The sequence below is a fragment of the Scardinius erythrophthalmus genome, assembly GCF_964197995.2.
Source record: "Scardinius erythrophthalmus genome assembly, chromosome: 5".
Taxonomy (NCBI): Eukaryota; Metazoa; Chordata; class Actinopteri; order Cypriniformes; family Leuciscidae; genus Scardinius; species Scardinius erythrophthalmus.
Window position 1 is genome coordinate 53269842 of NC_138225.1, and position 22252 is coordinate 53292093.

The 22252-nt window shown below is 36.9% G+C and overlaps 1 protein-coding gene across 1 annotated transcript in view; it reads right to left on the minus strand.

Moving 5' to 3' along the window:
* Positions 1–22252, minus strand: part of astn2 (astrotactin 2) — a 455595-nt gene that overhangs the window by 182597 nt on the left and 250746 nt on the right. The window contains exons 8-10 of the mRNA XM_081365202.1: positions 16515–16599; positions 14519–14593; positions 11198–11335 (exon numbers count right to left, since the gene is read on the minus strand). Of these exons, the coding sequence (XP_081221328.1) occupies positions 11198–11335; positions 14519–14593; positions 16515–16599 (298 nt within the window). The remainder of the gene's footprint in view (positions 1–11197; positions 11336–14518; positions 14594–16514; positions 16600–22252) is intronic.

Here is a 22252-nt window from a genome sequence, read left to right on the forward strand (position 1 = left end):
ACAAATGCAACCAATGACGGGTAACCAATGATGCAAGAAGCAAGGCTTTCAACACTTTGAATCAATTGAACAAATTGATTCAAGAAGCTTCACAAGGTGAGGACCTCTTTAAAGTCGGCATGAAGCAGAAGTTACGATATTTTTTCGTCCCTATTGTGATGTGTATCTGAGTGAAACAGCTACTGGAAAATCTCTGATAAGTACGAAGTAGTCTGAAAGAACACTCTCTTATTTTTAGTTTAAAAGAAGTATACTAAAAATACACTTACCCCCAGTTTCACAGACAAGGCTTAAGTCTAGTCCCACACTAAAATGCATGCACATGCATTTTAGTCCCATTGTTTTGTCTCAATGGGATGACTATTGAAGTTATGTGATTACATAGACCATAAGCAACAAATACTGGCAAAACAAATGGACTAATCAGTACAACTCCTACCATTCTGGCTTATTTAGCTGTATTGTTTTAGTGCCAATGCACAGACACAATCCCGCTACCAAACTACACATGCAGCATTAAGTTGCACAGTGACAATACTGTGGTCATCAATAATCTCTGTCTTTCCTACACACAAATTAATCACCTCTGTTGGACGGCAACATTGTGTTTGGCCATGATTATCCAACTTATAATTGTCCAGGGTTGCTCTGAAGTTGATGAATGGGGCTGTGGCTGTAATTCATAAATATGTTGCGCTTCATCACGAATTCCAGTCTGTGAGGGAACTCGAGCGAAGCCTGGCGCTTTTAATTGAGATACTTAACATGCATGACAAATGAGGCAACCCTACACAAGGCAGGTTCATCACACTTCATTTTTCCCCAATGGAAGGTATGGCACATATTACAGTATGTGGGATATGAAATCAGGGTCCAAATTTTGGCTTCAGAGACTTTACAAGACTTTAGAGGTTTTTTTTGTTAATACACTAATACGATTTGAAGTACATTACAAGTGTGCATTCATCATTCATTCACACATTCTTCTTTTTCACACGAGAAACTGTAGGGTGCAAAGACAATTCGGGTTGCCTTAAGACAAAATAAAGCCATGAAAATGACCTACGCATACCTCCTCAAAAAGTCAACAATCCTGAAAGCGGCTGTATATTTGGCACAGCCTATGAAGTATGACAGGATGAATGGAGGACATTAGCTTGTGGTAATGTTCAGTTTGCTTGCATCGAATGCACCATTCATCAAAGCGCCGGTTCTGTCGTTCGCACTCTCGACTTATCGACAGTTTCATATTGACAGTACAATGGGCTTTGAGCACAGCTGGAGACGCCTGGAGTGGGATTGATTGGGGGATTTATGAAGTGTCTGGGATAGAGAAGCTCTTCAGGGAAGCCTGAAGTGGACCTGTGGAGTCCATTGAAGAACCAGACTCACCGCAACGCTAATGGCATGTGTGCTTGTAGATGTCTGGTGAAAACATGACCTTAGACAGCTTGAGTCCCTCAAAAGCAGCGGCTAAATCATGTGGGATCAGCTTCTATAAACACTGCAGTAAAAATCTATGAGCCACCTAAAACCTGCAGCAGACTTTCAGGGATTGAAGGCATATCATAGTGACAATAGAGATTCCAATAGATGAGGCTTGTGGTGATACAAGACTTTAGGGCTTTGTCTTGGGCCTATTGCAGATGAGTATTGATCTGAAAGCATTATTATCCCAAAGGGCTGAAATGAGGAAAGACTTTTTTTTTTTTTTTTTTTTTTTTTACATTACAAAGATCTCTGATGTAGGTCACCAAAACCAATTTACTCTAAAAACTTTTCACATTCATTGAATGGAACATATGGCTCAGCTTTATTAGGTTTTGACGGCCATTTTATCATCTGGAAGGCAAAAATTAAAAGATGATTTAAGGAATCAGTCTGCTACAGAAATGGTGTGGGACAAGTCACATGGCAAAGTTAAATACTTAGGCTTAGGGATTTGTTCAAGCTACTAATCATAATAACTATGATCCATGTTAATAGTGACGAATGTCTTTGCATCTAATCAGATACCAGTAATAGAATGAATGCATTCCCATCAAGGGAAACTGTTTGTAAATTCTACACTGCAAAATATTCCTACTAGATCAAACATGTTAAAGTTCTGCCCTTCATCCCATGATATTTTCCATCAAACCTCTTTCCTCCAGACAGCACACAAACAGCACACAATCGATCACCATCTGGGTTTTAAATGCCAAGATTCTCACATTCGCTAACATGCCTGGCTGGTATTTAAACAGGCTAAAACATTACAAAGGTTTTCAGGGCAGATCCATTAAAGGTTTTAAGCCTTTAATAGAGTCATGTTCACTTTAACACAGTTGGGCAAACATTGATTACAGCTTTCATTCATTCAGTAACTGAATGTAATAGTAGTTAACATTTAAGAGTTGCCATTATTTTGTTATGCTTCCTTGTCAATAAACCATGGGAGAAATGGCAAATAGCGTGTATTAAAACAGTTAGTTTTGAGGTGTCTTGACATGTGACACAATACGGTCTCAAGACTTTTTAAATTAATCATTAGAGGTACAAATCATGCTTTTTGTTGTGAAAAGAACTCACATAATACTATTTTATATTACTTAATAGTAATATTTTGTTCTCAGTAGTTTGGTAGCTAATTATTCAGTTTTGCAAACAACATGTCATCCAACTTTTTCCTCACATAGCAAATATGTCTTGCAATACATGAAAACAGTTGCCTTTATACAAAGGAGAATCATCCTATTTAAGGGTCCTTTGCATCAAAACTCCTAAAATAAACTATTTAATACAATAGTTCATCCTCAGATTTGATTTGCTTATCGGGTAGGGTTGTGTTGTGGGCCCCATCGGTTTAATAATTCATACTTTGAAGTGTATTTAAGTGATGAAAGTCAAAGTGAAAGTGAAGTGACGTGAAGGCCAAGTACGACAACCCATACTCAGATATTGTACCACCATTCATATTTTCACCATTTTGAATAACCTTTCAGAAGTTCATCTAACAATTATTAATTATTAAAAGTACAAATACATGTAGTGATTAATATGAGGTCCTAAAAATAGATGTACAATAATTGTTTTACAAAATTAGAGAAATTATGTTAAATTTATTTTAGCTTAAAACTAGTGTCTAGTGACTTAAGTCAAAACATCTGGTATAGCAATGTGAAAAAAAAGTGTACAAATAATATTAAATAATTAAAATATGGATCATACATAGAGATGCAACACCTCAAAATATACTAAAGTATAAACAAATATAAATAAGCTAGTTTGGTTGATGTTCAGCAAATAATTGTTCAACATGAACAACATAATTGTTGGCCACATTATTCTTGAGAGAACAACACAAGTCTCATGTGTGACGAGTCTCTGGTTGTCTATATATTTGATATATTTGATAAATAAATACATAAATATATTTGAGCCGGTCATGACACATGCAAAATGTATTCTTATTAATAAGAATCTTATCTTATCTGTATCTTAGTCTCATTAATCGAAGAGTGGTATTTCTGCTATGCAAAAATGCATTAAACACAATAAGCATCTCAAATAACCACAAAGTCACTGGTACTCAATATCCCAGCAATGCACATGCATAAATTATGCAGATTACTCTTTGCTGATTTTATGTGTACTAGTGGTAGAGATGTATCAGTGATCTTATCTGTAGGCTATTTTGTGATAATCATTAATAGTGAGTCACTGGATCATTCGCTCAACCAATTCACTCAAAAACACTAATTGTTGTTATTATTTATTTATACATTTCTTAAATTTAGGTAACAATTTGCAAAAGTTGAAAATTGCACAGAAAATTAATAGACATGCAATGTAACAGCAATCCCAATATACTGGGAACTATATATATATATATATATATATATATATATATATATATATATATATATATATATATATATATATATATACATATATATAAAACTGAAAAAAGCCAAGCATGCTGTTCCTGCTGGAGGAAACAACCCACAGCTCTCCTACACAGATTGTATATAAACATGATGACATTGAGCGCAGAGCATGAACAACCACAAAACCCAGGCAAAAAATCATCGATTAAATCCAAGATCATCCATTATGAATGCATGGATTATAAGACATAGGGAAAAAAGGAATAAAACTTGCATCCAGGCCAGAAGGTGTCAGTATTAAGTCCAAGACCACCACTGACATTATTGGGAGGAATAAGAACCAGAACCCGCCTTCACTCATAGCATAGGTCTGCCCTGCGAATATCATTTGCATAATTAAGAGGGCTCATTATTCATTGTGTTGTGTGTGATGTGACAGACATTTCCTACGCAGCTGAGAACTAATTATTTTCCAGATACGTTACACTGATATAATGTATTCCTCTGAAACTCCACTAATCACTCATAAGATGCATGTTTCCGTCCTCAAAGTTGTTCTTTTGTCTCTGCCATGACGTTAATACTAATTAAGCTCAATAAATCATTCATAACCTTAAAGGTGCTCTGAGCGATGTCACGCGTTTTTTAGGCCAAAACATTTTTTGTCACATCCAGCAAACATCTAGTCACTATCCGCTAGCTGCCGGTCCCCTGAACACACTGTAAAAAAACGCGGTCTCTGTAGACACCACAGGCTCCACAAACGGCAAGAAAAACAAGACGGGATGAGGAGGAGGGAGGGTCGAGCTAGCCTCCGTTTTGTTTGACAATACTTCGAACGTCAATAAGAAGTGACGTCCGCCAACATCGCTTAGAGCAGCTTTAACACAGCAAGTCGAAATATATGCAAGCTGTAAAGTTAGAGTTTGATGGATCCAGGGTTGCACTTAACACTTCAAAAACACACTTATTATTAGAGAGAAATGTAGTGACAGCATTGTGTGAAATAGAAGATTAAATATGCACAAGAGAGATACAAGCTTATTACATGTCATATACAGTATGTTATAGGTCCCATGACATGGATTACTTAATTATTTTATAATGTTTCCTGGGGTGCCCTTATAATGTTAGTATGTTTTTAAGATCAAAATTTTTAATAATTTAGAAATAAAAGGCATTTTTCCTAGCCTGATTTTAGCCTCTGATTTGAACTCTCTGTTTGAAGGGGCGTGTCTGCTGAGAGACTTCAGTGTAAACGCCCACTGCTGTGATTGGCTGACATGCTTGCATATGAAATACGTTTTTACTATTACAGCTATCGTGATTAACGAATCAACTGTTTCCATCATTGATAATAACTGAGTATCAAATCATCATATTAGAATGATTTCTGAAGGATCATAAGACACCAAAGACTGGAGTACTTGCTGATGAAAATTCAGCTTTGCATCACAAAAATAAATTACATTTTAAAATATATTAAAAAAGAGAACCATTATTTTAAATTGTAATAATATTTCATAATATTACTGTTTTTTTTTTTTTTTTTTTTTTAACTGCAGGTTTGATGAGCATAAGAGACTTCTTTCAAAAACATTAAAAATAGTAATGTTTCCAAACTTTTGACTGGTACTATACATACATATATATATATATATATATATATATATATATATATATATATATATATATATATATATATATATAGGTTATATGTGTTTGCGCACGTGATATCAGAGTAATACACACATGACGACAGGAGTGACGGCGGTGTGTAAATCGAGTCACTCTCACTTCTGCTGGTTTTACTGAGATATCTTATCCCGTGCAAATTGGCCATTTATATTACAGACGTCCTGTGGTAAAATTACATTACTCCATCTACCCTTGTGAAGTTAATCCCGTCCGAATAGGGCTTTTGAACTACTTTAAGTCACAAACAGCTTGCATCTTCCTCTTCTGAAGGGGACGCAGCTGTGTCTCCTAAAGCTTCCAGCATTTCTTTTAATTCTTGAAGGTGGAGTTTATTTGCACGGCTTGTATGACCTCTCCTCCAGCTGACAGCTGTATTAACCGGGTAACATAAAGGAGATTAGGAGTGTTTACTTTCCCAAGCGCTGAGACGCGTAACTATATCCGGAGCAGAGCATCAGAAAACAGGAGCGAACACTCCTGCGGCAGAGAGAGGCTCATATACAGTACATTCAGCTGGAGCCCACATAAACGCAATCACAGGTCACTGTCCCCACTTCCCGAAGGGCAAAGACATGACCACCTTATTCTGGGATGAAACTGAAATGTTAATGAATGCTATTCATCATCAGAGCTCAGAAATGATCCGAGAGCATGAGGGGTTTTCTGAGAAAGGAATATAATCCCACTAATAAAGTACAACTATGGTGTTAGATTAGACAACATTCACACTGCTTTTCTTATTTGGCACACGAAACAGTAATGTGTCCGAACTACGTAAATTTTCTTTAATGTACTTGCAACCGAGAACATAATTCCCTCTCTGGCAGGCTTTTAAGAACTAATTTACTATCGAATGAAAAAAAAAAATATATATTATTACTCATAACGTGTCAGAATAGCTTTCATAAAGCCTGCTAATGATCTGTGGTTTCACACGTTTAGACCAAAGCATCATGACCATTCAGTGGTCCCTCATAATTTTTAAATGCAACCTTTTTATATATAAGATGCATGATTATTGTAGGTCAGGAATAGCCTGGAAATCCAGACCTAAATCTGAAAGATTAAGGGTCTGGCATCGACTAATGAAAATCGGCCAACTCGAGGGGCGGCACCCAGCGTGCATTTGATAATCTCACTGCACGCAATTGGATAACACTATGATCAATCACAACAATACATGGGCTGACGTATCCAGAGCCCCATACGCTTAGCTACCAGTGGAGCTAACTGGTAGATTAGACTCTTGCCGTATCCGGTCGGCAAAACAGATAAAAAACAGCCTTCTTGCAAAGGAACGATTCGAGCGGCGTCTTCTGTTCCTGTTTTAGATAAAAAGCCAAGTCTAACTCGTTCATTGTAGCGGCCAAAGCCGTTTCAGACAACTGGTGTTCATCCATAGCCATCTTGCAATGTTTACTAATGACTTCGACGTCACAGCACTGTCGTCATCTCGTCTCTGGCCCGCCTATATCAGATAACCCGCTGTGATTGGTGCAGCTCAGATACAAGGGCATAGTTAATGAGCATAATTAGGCCTACTCGACGCCAGAGTAACTCGCTGAGCAAATTCAACTTGTGCTCTCACAAGAACTCTGGATTTCCAGGGAAGGTCAAGAATAGTGTTTATATATACAGTGCTATGCATAAGTTTAGACACCCATGCTAAAGTTGACTAAAAAGAGGAATAAAAAATCATATTTTGGAAATTGAACTTAATGCCTTAATTAAAAAAATTAGGAAAAATCCAACCTTTTAGGACACAGATTTTCTTTGTGAATGAATAATGTATTGTAAATAAATAAATGTTCTTCCTTAAAATACATGGTGCATAAGTGTGTACACCCCTATGTTAAATTCCCATAGAGGCAGGCAGATTTTTATTTTTAAGTATTTTTTTTTTATATATTTTTAGGATACTATGCATCCTGATAAAGTTCCCTTGGCCTTTGGAATTAAAATAGCCCCACATCATCACATAGCATTCACCATACCTAGAGATTGGCATGGGGTACTTTCCATAAGATCATCTCTCAATGCAAATCAAACCAGCTATTAGGCTAACTAAAACCATGCCAATATATATATATATATATATATATATATATATATATATATATATATATATATATATATATATGTATGTATATATATATATATATATATATATATATATATATATATATATATATATATACAGTGAGGAAAATAAGTATTTGAACACCCTGCTATTTTGCAAGTTCTCCCACTTGGAAATAATGGAGGGGTCTGAAATTGTCAACGTAGGTGCATGTCCACTGTGAGAGACATAATAAAAAAAATCAAAAAAAAAATCCAGAAATCCCAATATATGTTTTTTTAACTATTTTATTTGTATGATACAGCTGCAAATAAGTATTTGAACACCTGTCTATCAGCTAGAATTCTGACCCTCAAAGACCTGTTAGTCTGCCTTTAAAATGTCCACCTCCACTTCATTTATTATCCTAAATTAGATGCACCTGTTTGAGGTCGTTAGCTGCATAAAGACACCTGTCCACCCCATACAATCAGTAAGAATCCAACTACTAACATGGCCAAGACCAAAGAGCTGTCCAAAAACACTAGAGACAAAATTGTACACCTCCACAAGGCTGGAAAGGGCTACGGGGAAATTGCCAAGCAGCTTGGTGAAAAAAGGTCCACTGTTGGAGCAATCATTAGAAAATGGAAGAAGCTAAACATGACTGTCAATCTCCCTCGGACTGGGGCTCAAGATCTCACCTCGTGGGGTCTCAATGATCCTAAGAAAGGTGAGAAATCAGCCCAGAACTACACGGGAGGAGCTGGTCAATGACCTGAAAAGAGCTGGGACCACCGTTTCCAAGGTTACTGTTGGTAATACACTAAGACGTCATGGTTTGAAATCATGCATGGCACGGAAGGTTCCCCTGCTTAAACCAGCACATGTCAAGGCCCGTCTTAAGTTTGCCAATGGCCATTTGGATGATCCAGAGGAGTCATGGGAGAAAGTCATGTGGTCAGATGAGACCAAAATAGAACTTTTTGGTCATAATTCCACTAAACGTGTTTGGAGAAAGAAGAATGATGAGTACCATCCCAAGAACACCATCCCTACTGTGAAGCATGGGGGTGGTAGCATCATGCTTTGGGGGTGTTTATCTGCACATGGGACAGGGTGACTGCACTGTATTAAGGAGAGGATGACCGGGGCCATGTATTGCGAGATTTTGGGGAACAACCTCCTTCCCTCAGTTAGAGCATTGAAGATGGGTCGAGGCTGGGTCTTCCCACATGACAATGACCTGAAGCACACAGCCAGGATAACCAAGGAGTGGCTCTGTAAGAAGCATGTCAAGGTTCTGGCGTGGCCTAGCCAGTCTCCAGACCTAAACCCAATAGAGAATCTTTGGAGGGAGCTCAAACTCCGTGTTTCTCAGCGACAGCCCAGAAACCTGACTGATCTAGAGAAGATCTGTGTGGAGGAGTGGGCCAAAATCCCTCCTGCAGTGTGTGCAAACCTGGTGAAAAACTACAGGAAACGTTTGATCTCTGTAATTGCAAACAAAGGCTACTGTACCAAATATTAACATTGATTTTCTCAGGTGTTCAAATACTTATTTGCAGCTGTATCATACAAATAAATAGTTAAAAAATCCTACATTGTGATTTCTGGATTTTTTTTTTAGATTATGTCTCTCACAGTGGACATGCACCTACGATGACAATTTCAGACCCCTCCATGATTTCTAAGTGGGAGAACTTGCAAAATAGCAGGGTGTTCAAATACTTATTTTCCTCACTAATATATATATATATATATATATATATATATATATATATATATATATATATATATATATATATATATATATATATATATATATATATATATATATATATATATATATATATATAATCATATGTGCATGATGCCGCTGCTCTTAGTCTGTACCGGATCCGTATTAGAGCATGTGCTGCCTTCACCATAAGAACACCTTGGCATATGTTGTGTTTGCAATAATGGCAAAAACAGCTTGGTTGTGAGAAAAAAAAAGAAAGAAAAAGTAATACTGTAAATAGCTTGTTTCCCTGAGGACATTTCAGCCACCAGCATCTGTGGAGCGATCAGAAATAAAGAGGCAGGAGCAGTGTCATATAAAGGGCTTTGACAAGTCTATTAATAACTAAGTCTGAAACAATCCAAAGGATCTTTTTCTCTCTTCTTTTTTTATTATTATTATTATTTTTTTTTTATTAGCATTGCAATAAAATACAGAACCAAAGCTAAATAAATAGTTGTTACATATTAAATAAAAAATAAAAAAATAAAATAAAAGGTCCCAATAAAAATACATTTGAAAGCTGTAGTAAGGAATTACAGCCCTTTTAATTTTATTGCAAAATATAAATATATACGCAAATTGTTTTGTTGTTGAAAGTATAGGGAGACCGTCCTGATTACATCATCTGCAGCGCTTCATGGCAGTGGGTGGAGCTAAAGAGCTCTTGGTGCATTTAGCTTGATTCGACACTCTGAGCAACAAATAGCATTGATTAACCACATCATGGCTCACAGTAGGGGGGGTCTTTTAATGTTTAATAAATTATCGTTAAAAATCAATTTAGAGGGTAATGAAAGGTGTTTTTACTTCCAGAACCCGACTGTTGCGCCCTATTGGTTGCAAGGGTGTTGCTAGGCAGTTGTAAAGTGGTTGCTAAGGTGTTCTGGGTGATTGATGGGTGGTTGTGAGAACTGTGAGCCGAGTATCTCTACAGTATAAGTGCTGTACGTACAAAGAAAGTTGTTCCTTTTTGTGAAATTGTAGCTGAGCACTTAGTAACTAATATGTGTGTGTGTATATATATATATATATATATATATATATATATATATATATATATATATATATATATATATATATATATATATATGAAGAGTTGAGATGCAAAAGCCTCTAAGTGCCATTTGAAATTTTCTTCTAGAATGATCATTTTTATCAAGCTGGTATATATAAGTTCAGTAATTTCACTTAAATGGCATAGAAGATTACCTATTAGTTGTCATTTAAGTGAGCTTGATAAAAATTATCATTCTAGAAGAAAATTTCAGATGACACTTAGATGACACAGGTATATATATATATATGCCAAAACAAATGATTATGACATAGAAAATGGTATATATAATGTAATTTTTGTTGTGAAGAGTTTTGCATGTGAAGAGTTTTAGCCAATCATACCACAATTCATTTGCATACAGAATTCTTAAAGATACAGAGATGTCAGCGATGGATGTCAGTGTTATTATTGCTCACTAAAACTATATATATATATATATATATATATATATATATATATATATATATATATATATATATATATATATATATATATTCTCAGCCGAAATGTCTCCAATTAGATAGTTTGGCAAAATTAATATGCTGGCTGGGTCAAGGTCATATTATTAAATATCCTCCTTAATAACCCTTGTCATATAAAACGATCCAGACGAGGCTAAATGATGTACAGTCAGCCCTCGGTTACAGCAGCAGTGCATTTCTGTCTTCTTCTACTGTATCCATTGTCCAGTGTATACTGTACACACACAGGTGGAGTGATTAACTCACCGCACTTCTCCAGGGTCTTCTGTCACCAACACGTCTGTCTTACAGCTGGCGATGGGGTTGATGGACAGCTCCACCGGAGGAACCACAAAGCTCTTGCTGACTGGCAGCCAAAGGCCTTGACCCAGACTGTAGGACGACCTGCAGCGAGAGGGACATCCACACAGAGAGTGTAACACGTCAGGTGAATCTCAATGACTGGGCTAAAAACAAAAAAAGAGCTGCTTATTACAAGAAACCCACACTGACCCTGGGAGGAGAAGATCTGTTCTTCACGACATGCACAAATAAAGACCATCAAACTAGAGAGTAGTTGTGTGACAATGACATATGCAGAGGTGTTTAATAAAAGCTTAAAAAATATACAGTAGGCTACATGACAAGTCTGTAGAAATGGGTCACATAATGGAAAATATGATCATACTCTTAATTTCAGAACCTACAACATATAAAAGAGCTTTGTGAAGAGTTTTAGCCAATCATACCACGATTAATTTGCATACAGAAGTCTTAAGGATACAGTAAGAGTCAGAGATGGGTGTCAGTGTTATTATTGCTCACTAAAAGTATTAATAATCCATTTCGCTAATATAAAGCTGAAATAAAATATTAATTAATATAATGAATATAATCAAATAAATGACATTGAAAATTTACAAAAAAATTGTATTGTTACTTAGACAACTTACTGAAATAAAATATATTGAAATTGAATAACTAAAAGAATACAAAAATTAAATTAAAATAAAATAATAAACAAAATATTAAAACTTAAACTTAAATTAAATCAGTAAACAGAAAATACATAAAACATAAAAGCAATTATTTCTCATTATTTAATCACCCCAAGTGTAGTTCCAAAACACACATCAATCAATCAATCAATCAATCAATCAATCAATCAATCAATCAATCAATCAATCAATCAATCAATCAATCAATCAATCAAACCAACCAACCAACCAATCAACCAATCAATCAATCAATCAATCAATCAATCAACCAACCAACCAACCAACCAACCAACCAACCAACCAACCAACCAACCAACCAACCAATCAATCAACCAACAAATCAATCAATCAACCAATCAACCAATCAAGACTGCAGAGTGGATTAGAATGGCATGGGGTGAATCAACATGACCATATTCTCACTTTAGGGAATGTGTGACAAACACAGTATATTATATGGCTGACTTATAAATAAATTCATCGTTCGTTTATCAGCAACATCATTATTTTGTCAAGGCAACTGAAGAGCTGAAAAAAAAAATCAAGCTTATTCAATATTAATTTAACCAATGAATCCATATTCTGGGAATTCAATTTGTATGATAACATGCTCCCTTGTTATCATATATCATGGCGATCTGATACGGGGGCTCCACCGCAGTCTGAGCTCCACCGGCTCCTGACCTTGAGTATAGACAGGCACATCTGAATTACTCGGGATCAATGCATACTTCCACTCATAAATAAGACAGCGATCGCCCAGGCCTTGCTCCAGCCCATCAGTTGACACTTCAGAGGCCATCGATTGCTTTCCTCAGTCCACTATCAGTCAGCCGCTGCCAGCTCAACTAAATGGCTTGAGTCGTCCGGTGGTTAAGACTGATGACAGCTTGGGTGAGGAAGGAGAGAGTGAATGGATGATATAAATTTCATTTATTTTCACCTTCGCATTTAGACCTAAAGAGAAAAGCTCAGGCTTCTAGCCTGAAAATAATTGAATTTATTTTTGTGTTTAATTAAGAGGCAGTTTAATAGTGGGAAGTAAAGTGAGATTATGCAATTGACCAGCATAAAGCACACATTTGTTTCAGACAAAATGGCTGAAATCACTATTTTCTGGTATTAGGTAATTAGGGAAATAATAGGTTGTATTTCAAATAACCTTATTTTGGATCACAATTGCTCAGAAACCATAAACAACTAAACTATGCATCTTTCCCATCTTTTGGGACGCATCTCTTCTTACGTGTAAATAACTGGAAATATGTGACGGCATACATTTCATGCATATTTCATGTCATTCATATCAGTGCAGTTTCCAGCTGAAATGAACACTAGTGGCTGAAAAACACCTCATTCTTTTGTTTTCACACAAATGAGGATTATAGAGAGAGATTATTGATTAATAAAGACTTATTTTTCCACTGTTTCTTGCACAACGCTATGTTATGATCTCAACACACTTTTACCATAGTGCATGATTTGTAAACGAATACATTTTAATGTGTGCATCACATAAGCAACTCCATATGTCTGTCTTTTCTGCTGTAGTAAACTTGCTCTGAAGCTCACCTGATACAGCATTGGGCTTATGGGGAGCAGTATGCTAGCTGGAGCCATTTACCTCCAGTCTTTGTGCTAAGCTAGGCTAGCGGTGGGTGCGTCAGACAGAGTTACGGCACGCACGGAGATGTAAAGGGTGTGTATGGACTTATCTAACTCTAGGGGATATGGTGAATAAGCTAAAGTCCCAAAAAAGTCGGCGTGTTCCTTTAACTTGGCATGGTAGCTTTATCAAATGTGTTTTAATCTCCCGTTTGCTTTTGTTAACACTATGCCTTAGGTTTAGGGACGGGTTTAGTGAAGGTGGTGCTTTATTTTCAAACTCAATACAGCATTAATCTTTTAACCTTTTCACTATGAAACTTCCATGAAATAGCATTTTGCAAAAATGTACCTTTTTTTTGTAATAAATCTGCATCTGCAATCCAAATTTGCACAAAATAATGATACCACTTATAGTGCCTCCTGTGGATGTGTCTCCAGAAAAGGGCAACAAAATAAACCAGGAGCAAAGCATTTCAGGTTTTACAGAAATATAGACCGCCACATATTTCCACTGAAATCAACACGCATCATTCGGATGGCAGTCAAGCTCGCCGCGATGCATGTGACGAGTTACATCAGATCTTTTATGGGCAGAAGCTTTTCAGACTCTCAAGCCCGCAGGACAGAAACACTGAGAAATCTAAAGTGACGTGCTGCGGATTGTGACCCGTCCTCGTTTCCTTTCTATCGCCACCATTCTCTCAAACACATGAAAAATAAATACTGAGAGCCGTGAACCTCCAGGGTGACCCTGCTATAGAGGCCCAGAGCTCCAGCAAAACTCACTCCTCTTTCAGGTGGAACATGCCTAGGGCAAATCCTATCAGGAAAGCCACAGTGAAGCCCGCAGGCGCTGTGTGAAGTCCTGTGTTCAGTGTGAGGAGGGGTGATGCCCTGCCCGGGCCGGGACGCCCCAGGGACTGTCATGTTCAGCATGGGACCTTTCTTCAGAGGACAGATCTGGTTTGGCTGTCGTGCTTACCTGAAAATCTTCTCTGGAGCCTGTTCCCCTGTGACCAGGTCATAGCCTCTCTCCAAGTTTGAGTACGGCCATGGACTGTGGGTGGAACACACACACACACACACACACACACACACACACACACACACACACACACACACACAAATACTTAAAATGCAATACAAGATTTATCTGAAAAATATGAAAAGTAGGGATGCACCGATATGAAAATTTTTACTGATACCGATAACCGATAATTCTTTGTATTTGACTGTCATTAACCGATATGTAAGCCGATAAATCTAAATCTAAGTTTTTATATAATTTTTGAGAGCCTGACTACAAAAACAAAAGTCTCACCATTAAAAGCCATGTCCCAAACACAAAATTATAATGTTCTCATAATGTTATGTAGCCTTTATGACAGACTTGCGCTGCATGTTGCACTTGACTATATTTTCCTTTTTTTTAAGTGATTCCAATCATATTTCAAGCAAATAAAATCCATCATGTTGAACAGTGCACATCTGAAGTGTCTCAGCTGAAGGAAATAATTTATCGGCGTTAATATATCGGGCAAATTTTTGATTGGGCTGATACTGATAACATTAAAAATGAACATTTATCGGCCGATACCGATATGGTGGCCGATATATCGTGCATCCCAAATGTAAAGCATAAATAGCAATAATAATTAAGTATGGCAGGGGTGTCCAATCCTGCTCCCGAAGCTCCAAGATTCTAGTTTAGCTCCAAGTCTAATTTAAACACATCTGGACCAACTAATCAGGATTATGACCTTGGCTCTCCAAAAGCAGACTGGATCCCTCTGAACTAGGGTTTTACATTTTCTGAAGGGCCACAAATTGTGCTAATATGATGATAACTGTAATGTTTGACTGTAAACAGTTATTAAGACATTCATGTTGCATCCCTAATTATGCACTTATACACAATGTACTTATGCACTCATCCATGCAGTGTATGAATTTTATAAGGTTATTTTGTCATTCACTGATGCTCCCCTTCCGCTAGATAATTAAAGCTGTGATAGTTGAGCGCATGAAGTGTCCAACAATCCACACTTCGTTTTTTCCGTTAATTAAGTGCATCATTCAGATATTTAAAGTGCACTTTTTCCATGTGGATTTACTAACAGCTTGCAAAACCCTATTTTGGAGTTAAAAAACTACTGTCAGGATTTACTAAAGACACACAGTGAAACATTAGCGCTGAAAAGGCGTGGGCACAGTTATTTTTGCAGCTGATCTTATTGCATATGCATTTGCGTGAGTTTCCTTTTCAGGCACAAAATTTATGGGAGGAGAGACTTTAAATGAATCACGCAAGGTGATTTACTAGGGTTTGCGTTTGTCAATGCATTGGTGTTTGTGCCATTATTTACCACCAAAAAAAGCCCAGACTCTACCTGGTAGATTGTGTCGGTCATTATGGAAATGTCTTGAATTTGTTTGTCTTCAGTAGATAACGCACATAACTTTGCACTCCCATCGGCGCTGTTTTAGAATTGTGCTCTCACGCTAATTTGCTTTGTTTAGTAATTCTGTGCTAAAAAAAAAACATCATAGGAGTATGCAAAATGGGACGTCTCTGTAATATTCTAGTCTTTCCTTCAATGCAAGTCTTTGGGATTTTTCACCTGTTGCAATAGCGATGCTAATAAATCCCCCTGAAATGTGCATGTGATTGTACTGAGGTTTAGCTTTATCTTCCCATGTTGTCATGTTGAAGTGTGATGCTGCCCCATGTTTTGGAAATCTCAGTCTTGGAGGAAAGTTCTGCCGAGGTTTTATTAGAGCAGCTGTTTGCTTGAGCGAGTTCATTAACATGCGCCACGAGAGTCAGGAAGAGGAGTTACTGCACTTGGCATGAGGTGAGGTGATGAATCGTATCTCTCTGTGTTGCAGTCTTTCTCTTCCCCCTCCTCATGTCCCTGCTGTCCTGGCTTTAGTTGGCCCTGTTTGTGAGGCGTTGACAGAGTGGTTTGAGCGCTCACCCTTCATTGCGGCCCCAATCAGTGCGAACGCAGAGATGCTGATGCTCGGGGTCAGGAGCATAACCTTCCAGACAGCTGCATTCCCCTGCAGAGAGCACAACACAGTGACGGATTATCTTCATTTATCCCTCAACACACGTGCATTGGCTCCAGACAAAAGGTTTTTAAAGTACAGTTTGTGCTGGGAACGGTGACATGTGGGAGCTGGTTCAGTCTCCGACACCTTCACTATCAGATCACTCTTATCTTGAAAGGCATCACAGAAATACTCAGCTCTCCAAAGGTGATGCTATGAGCTGAGGATACGGGAATGATACGGATACCTCGGGACTCTATGGGGATTGTAACATCAATCTCACTGAAAAATGGTCACCTTCCAACCGAAATCAAAAGGTTTTTTTTAGGACCATGTTTGTTCATTTTTATGACAATTACACTGTATCCTAACCAGACGCGATGCGATAAGATTCCAGCGACAAATAATTTGTCTGTCCACACTAGACGCGATGCGACTGCGAGATGCGTACTAATCAATCAAAACCCACAGCCAATCAGAACAGCGTGTGGGCGGAGTCTCACGGCACCAGAGAGTAATCTTGACGGCAATCGCAAGAAAATGTATAAGTAGCTACATAATCAAATTCACAAATATTACACTATTTAAACATTATTAAAAATACATAGGCTTCTGAATTATTTAAACAATTTTAGTCAAAGAATACACTTGTTTGTTACTAAATGATATTCAGAGTCACATGACACGCTTTTAACATTAAATAAAGCACATAAACAGCACCTGAGAGTATCATTGCCACACTTTGTGTTTGCGTGTTGTTTCTAAAATAGAATAGTTTTAACATTAAATGAAGCTTTATTGAGTCATGTAAACAAAATTGACAAACAATTATACAGGTTTAGAGTGAAATGAGAGCAAAGAAGCTTGTTTCCTACACAAAATTAAAAGTAATAACAATAATAAAATTAAAAAAAGGCATTTGCAACCTATTGTGTGTGTGTGTGTGTGTGTGTGTGTGTGTGTGTGTGTGTGTGTGTGTGTGTGTGTGTGTGTGTGTGTGTAGAACATTATCAAGTATTGTGAAGCCTATAACATGCATTATGCATTATGTACAACGTAAAGTATTAAACCTGGATAATTTTATTCAGTTTCTCCTAATCAATTAAACAAATTAATGAATATATTTAAACCAAATTTCAAAAAGACTGTACACGTGTAGTGATGTAAAATACAGAACCACCGAAGATAAGACTATCTGAACTACAAACTAAGGAAACACCTTTGCGATACAATTTGTTAATATACCAATATTCCAATGTCATTGAAATATTACAATATATTTACTTTTTAATGCTATTTTAGTGTTAAAATGCTTTGTGGAGAGTGACACCCCTAATTTTTGTGTGTGCATTAGGAGGAACTTTTGGCCTTAAGATTGTTTGTGAATATGGCCCGTTTTTTTTAATTTTTTTCATGATCTATTTAATTCTTGCAATCATTGTATCATTTATCATTTTCGAGTTTTTATTTCCCCCCCATGGCAGATACAAGCTTCCAAATGAGAATGAGTAAATGATGACAATTATTTTTGGGAGATTCTAATTTAATACATAATGTGAAAATACTTCCTGTGAGTTGTTTTTATTAATTATTTTGAAATATTGCTTTTTGAAAGATTACAGAAATATTTTGTCAAGGTCATGTCTAATCGCAAATTAATTAAACTCATTGCTTTCTTTTCTGCTTCATTTTTGTGGAATCAGGATACTTTCTGAAGTAGCCTTGAGTTTATAAACTCATGATTCATAAAACAAACACAAATATCAACCTTAAAATTGATAAATTAAAACATACTCTTTAATCAACATTCCAAACATATACTCTTCAAATTAAAATAAAGGTCAAATCTGAAAATCAATCAGATAAGATACAATACTTCCAGTTGAATATGAAGGATAATTTTAATATCAGCTCTGGCTGGAGGGGAAACGAAACAATGAGAAAAGTCATCTTACAAACCGCACAGACAGACATTCATATTTCATGAGCTGGAGCTGTGAATATTAGAAATAATATGCACCCATCTGTACTCCTACCATGATGGTGATATTCATCCCATTTCAAGGCTCCCATTTCACGGCTCATTTTTCAGAAAACAAGCACATTTAGGCACATCTATTTCACTGGCACAAACACAGTGAGTGAAGGGGATGAACTGGGCAACGGCTGCCAACCGTAACCGTAACCGTAACTAACATACAGCAATGACCAACAGACATAATCTATTGCAATGTATTACACAGGTCTCAGGAATACCAGAATCAGTCGTGGCATTCAGTGTTTCATTGTATCATTTTGCCAACATTATGGGAATGTACTTTTGAAGTAGTTACATTTAAACAAAATTAGATATTAAGAATATTCATATCCCCCAACAGTTTAAAGTTTGATGGCCAACTTTAAAAAATACATAACATATCAGTGATAAAGTGCATCTACGTCCAAAACAACAGGGGAAAACTATTTTAATGGGTAACTCTCGCCAGAATGCAACCTAGTGTCTTTTTGTTAATCTACCCGAGGCAAACTTTAGTTTAAAAGCATAATTAGAATGGAAACGCCACTTTTAAGTTTGACCGTATTTTCGTTTTCAGTCAAATTGCCTGTAGAGATCGACTATTTTTGACTGTCAGGACAATCCTACAGTAGTTGTTCAAAATCTCTCTTTTTAGTAAACTCTGTGTACACAAACAATGTTCTCAATGCTGGAGTTCATGTGTAGAGCCTCTGGTGAGACTTCCAGCAAAGTTTCATGTCGTGTCGAGCCTTCTTAGTGTTAAAAATAGTGATTTTTGATGCTATCATAGTCGTGCCCCAAGCACTCCCATTCAAATGGCATTTTAATACGGTCAAACTTAAAAGTGGCGTTTCCATTCTAATTATGCTTTTAAACGAAAGTTTGCCTCGGGTAGATTCACAAAAAGACCCTAGGTTGCATTCTGGCGAGAGTTACCCTTTAAGTATTTTCAGTATAGACACATCACCATTATATATATATATATATATAAAAAAGTAGATTTAAAATCGGTTGTGAACAGAGCAATATAAGGATCAGGATTTTATAGCCTATATACAGACTATCAAACACTATCCGATTGGTCTCCACACATCACCCCACACACCACACCTGAGATCCAGTTTCTATTGGTTGGACTTCCAAATTACGTTGAAAACACTGTGTCATGATCGCGACACAATCGGATCCCGGAAGTCAGTCGAGGATTTTCTCAAGATCTCCGCATGCGTTTGGGCTCGTTTGAATCGAGACAGCCTGCTCTACATAAAGATGTGCAATATACTATGGTTTACGAGTGTTTTGCAAAGTTACAAAGCAGAACGTGGCACAAAATCCTCATCGGCATACTATTTACATGCACTTCAGTGGCAACTTTGAACAGTTTTACGTCATCAAATTGCGATTGGTTCGTGAGATCTGCCAAATTTTTGTCAAGCTGAGGCTGTGTCCGGAAGTTTAAAAATGCTCATTCCAAGGAAGAAAGGCATCAAGGCACGTACAAATCCAGTGTTAGTGTCACGTTCAGCCACGCACTACATTTCCCATAATTCACTGCCTGGACTCATCTTCACTGATTGCATTCACCTGTGTCTCGTCACCCTGTTAGTCTCCCTAGCCTATTTGTACCCTATTCACTCATTCACTCTCGGCGAAGTTTTGTATGTTGTTACACTGCACTCCTGAACGGTTCTTCATGGTTTCCCGTTTCCCGGTTCCTGGATCCCCTGCCTCTGACCCCTGCCTGTGTTTCCTGGTTTGTTTGTTTGTTCGTTTGGACTGCTTACCTGTGTTTCGACCATTGCCTGTTTCTTGGATTACGTGTCTGGATTAACCCTAATAAAGCTGCATTTGGATCTCAACGTCTTGTCTTGTGTAACAGTTAGCTTCACTTCCCGTCTCCTGAGATTTTGAAGACAACATAGATGTATCCTGCCTTTGATATCCCACAATCCTGTGCTTTCCACTCTGTGACAGTTGGGCTAAAAAATAAAGATGTCATCTGAAAGTGGCGGTTGGTGATCAGTTTGTGTGTGAATATAAATGTTTAAACAATGTTTACACTTTTAATGTCATTTCTAGCAAGAAATTTTGTAGTATTTAAATATTCGCTTAGTTCTCATCAAAGCTCGCTCTATTTTGCTGTAGATCTTTAAAGCGTTACGCTGCCTCAGAAGTCATTTCGTGAAGTGCCTTCGTGCACAAACTCTGCCTGCAAAAGTCATTGCTTGATAGGGCAACAAGTCAGCTAACTAAGCTTCTGGATGCAGCCATAGATTGTGATTATCGTGCGATAGCGATCTGCGGACGATCGATCAGAGCATCCCTACTGAGTGAGCCATTGTTGCACAGAAATATCAATGGTCAGCACAGTGTAAAGAATACAAAACTCTTCCGAAAACTCAGCATCACACACCAGAGATGGGTTAAAAAGAGAGAGATTGGCAATGTCTCTCCAAAATGGTGCCAGTTTTAGTGTTTTGTGATAAAGAAATAAGAATGACTAATATAATCAAACAGTTAATGCACTGAAATAGGCAAAGATAGTGAGCTAACAACATAGTAATTCCATTCTATTGAATATGTTACAATTTCAACATGAATGTAAATTGTTCTAAAAGGCGGGCATCATCCTTCTACACAGCTCAAATTGTTATGCTGATAATTTCATTTGCAATGAAAAATTTGCATTAAATACAGAAATATTTTCACCAGCGATCTCGGCAAATAAGCTGCTCTGTCGGCAGCGTCCACAACTGACTTGAACAAAAATCTTGAACTTGAACTTGAAGTACACTCGCTAAATGAAGGCAGATTACATGAAATGGATCAACAAAACAAAAACAAACAAACACTGGTTATAAATGTTGGTTACATTGATTACAGTAACCTGAATATTTGTAATTAGTTACTTCACACCCCTGAATATGATGAAAATAAAAACTATTAATATAACATTTTCAGTTACACTATTTTAAGGTGCACTTTTTAACAGTGAAATTATACTGAGTAATATTAATTAACAACATGTACATACTATATAATTAGGATTAGGGTTTTGTTTGGAGTTAGTTGCTTGTTATTATGCATAATTTACTGTTATTACCATAGTAAGTACATATATATAATAAGGACATTGTAAAATAAAGTGTTACAAAATGTTCTCAAAAAAAAAATTGCACTTCAAAGTTCAAAACTCAATATATTATTATTATTATTTTTTTTTTTTTTTTTTTTACAGATGAATTAAAAAGAGACAGAGGCAAAGCAGAACAAAAAGAGAAATAAATAAATGAAAAGGACAAATGTCTGGCAGTGAGAGTGAATCTGCACACGCAGACATTACAGAAGCAATTAGTTTAATAGCCAAGTGCTTAATAATTCATTTTCTATGAGCGCATATGCATATGACAGATACCTGTACCATCAAATCAGCGAGGAAGCAGCCCTTCTGCTATACATGGCAGAAAATGAGCCTTTCCATCTTTTCAAATGAAGGTTCAAATGCACTAAAACACTTCTGTGGCAGTAAGTGCTGGTCCTCCAGATGATGTGCCAATTACTCTGATTTAGAGCTTTCAATCAAACGCCTCTCAGTGATGATTTCAACTATTTTGCAGGAAGATTGCCTATAAATGGTTGTCCTTC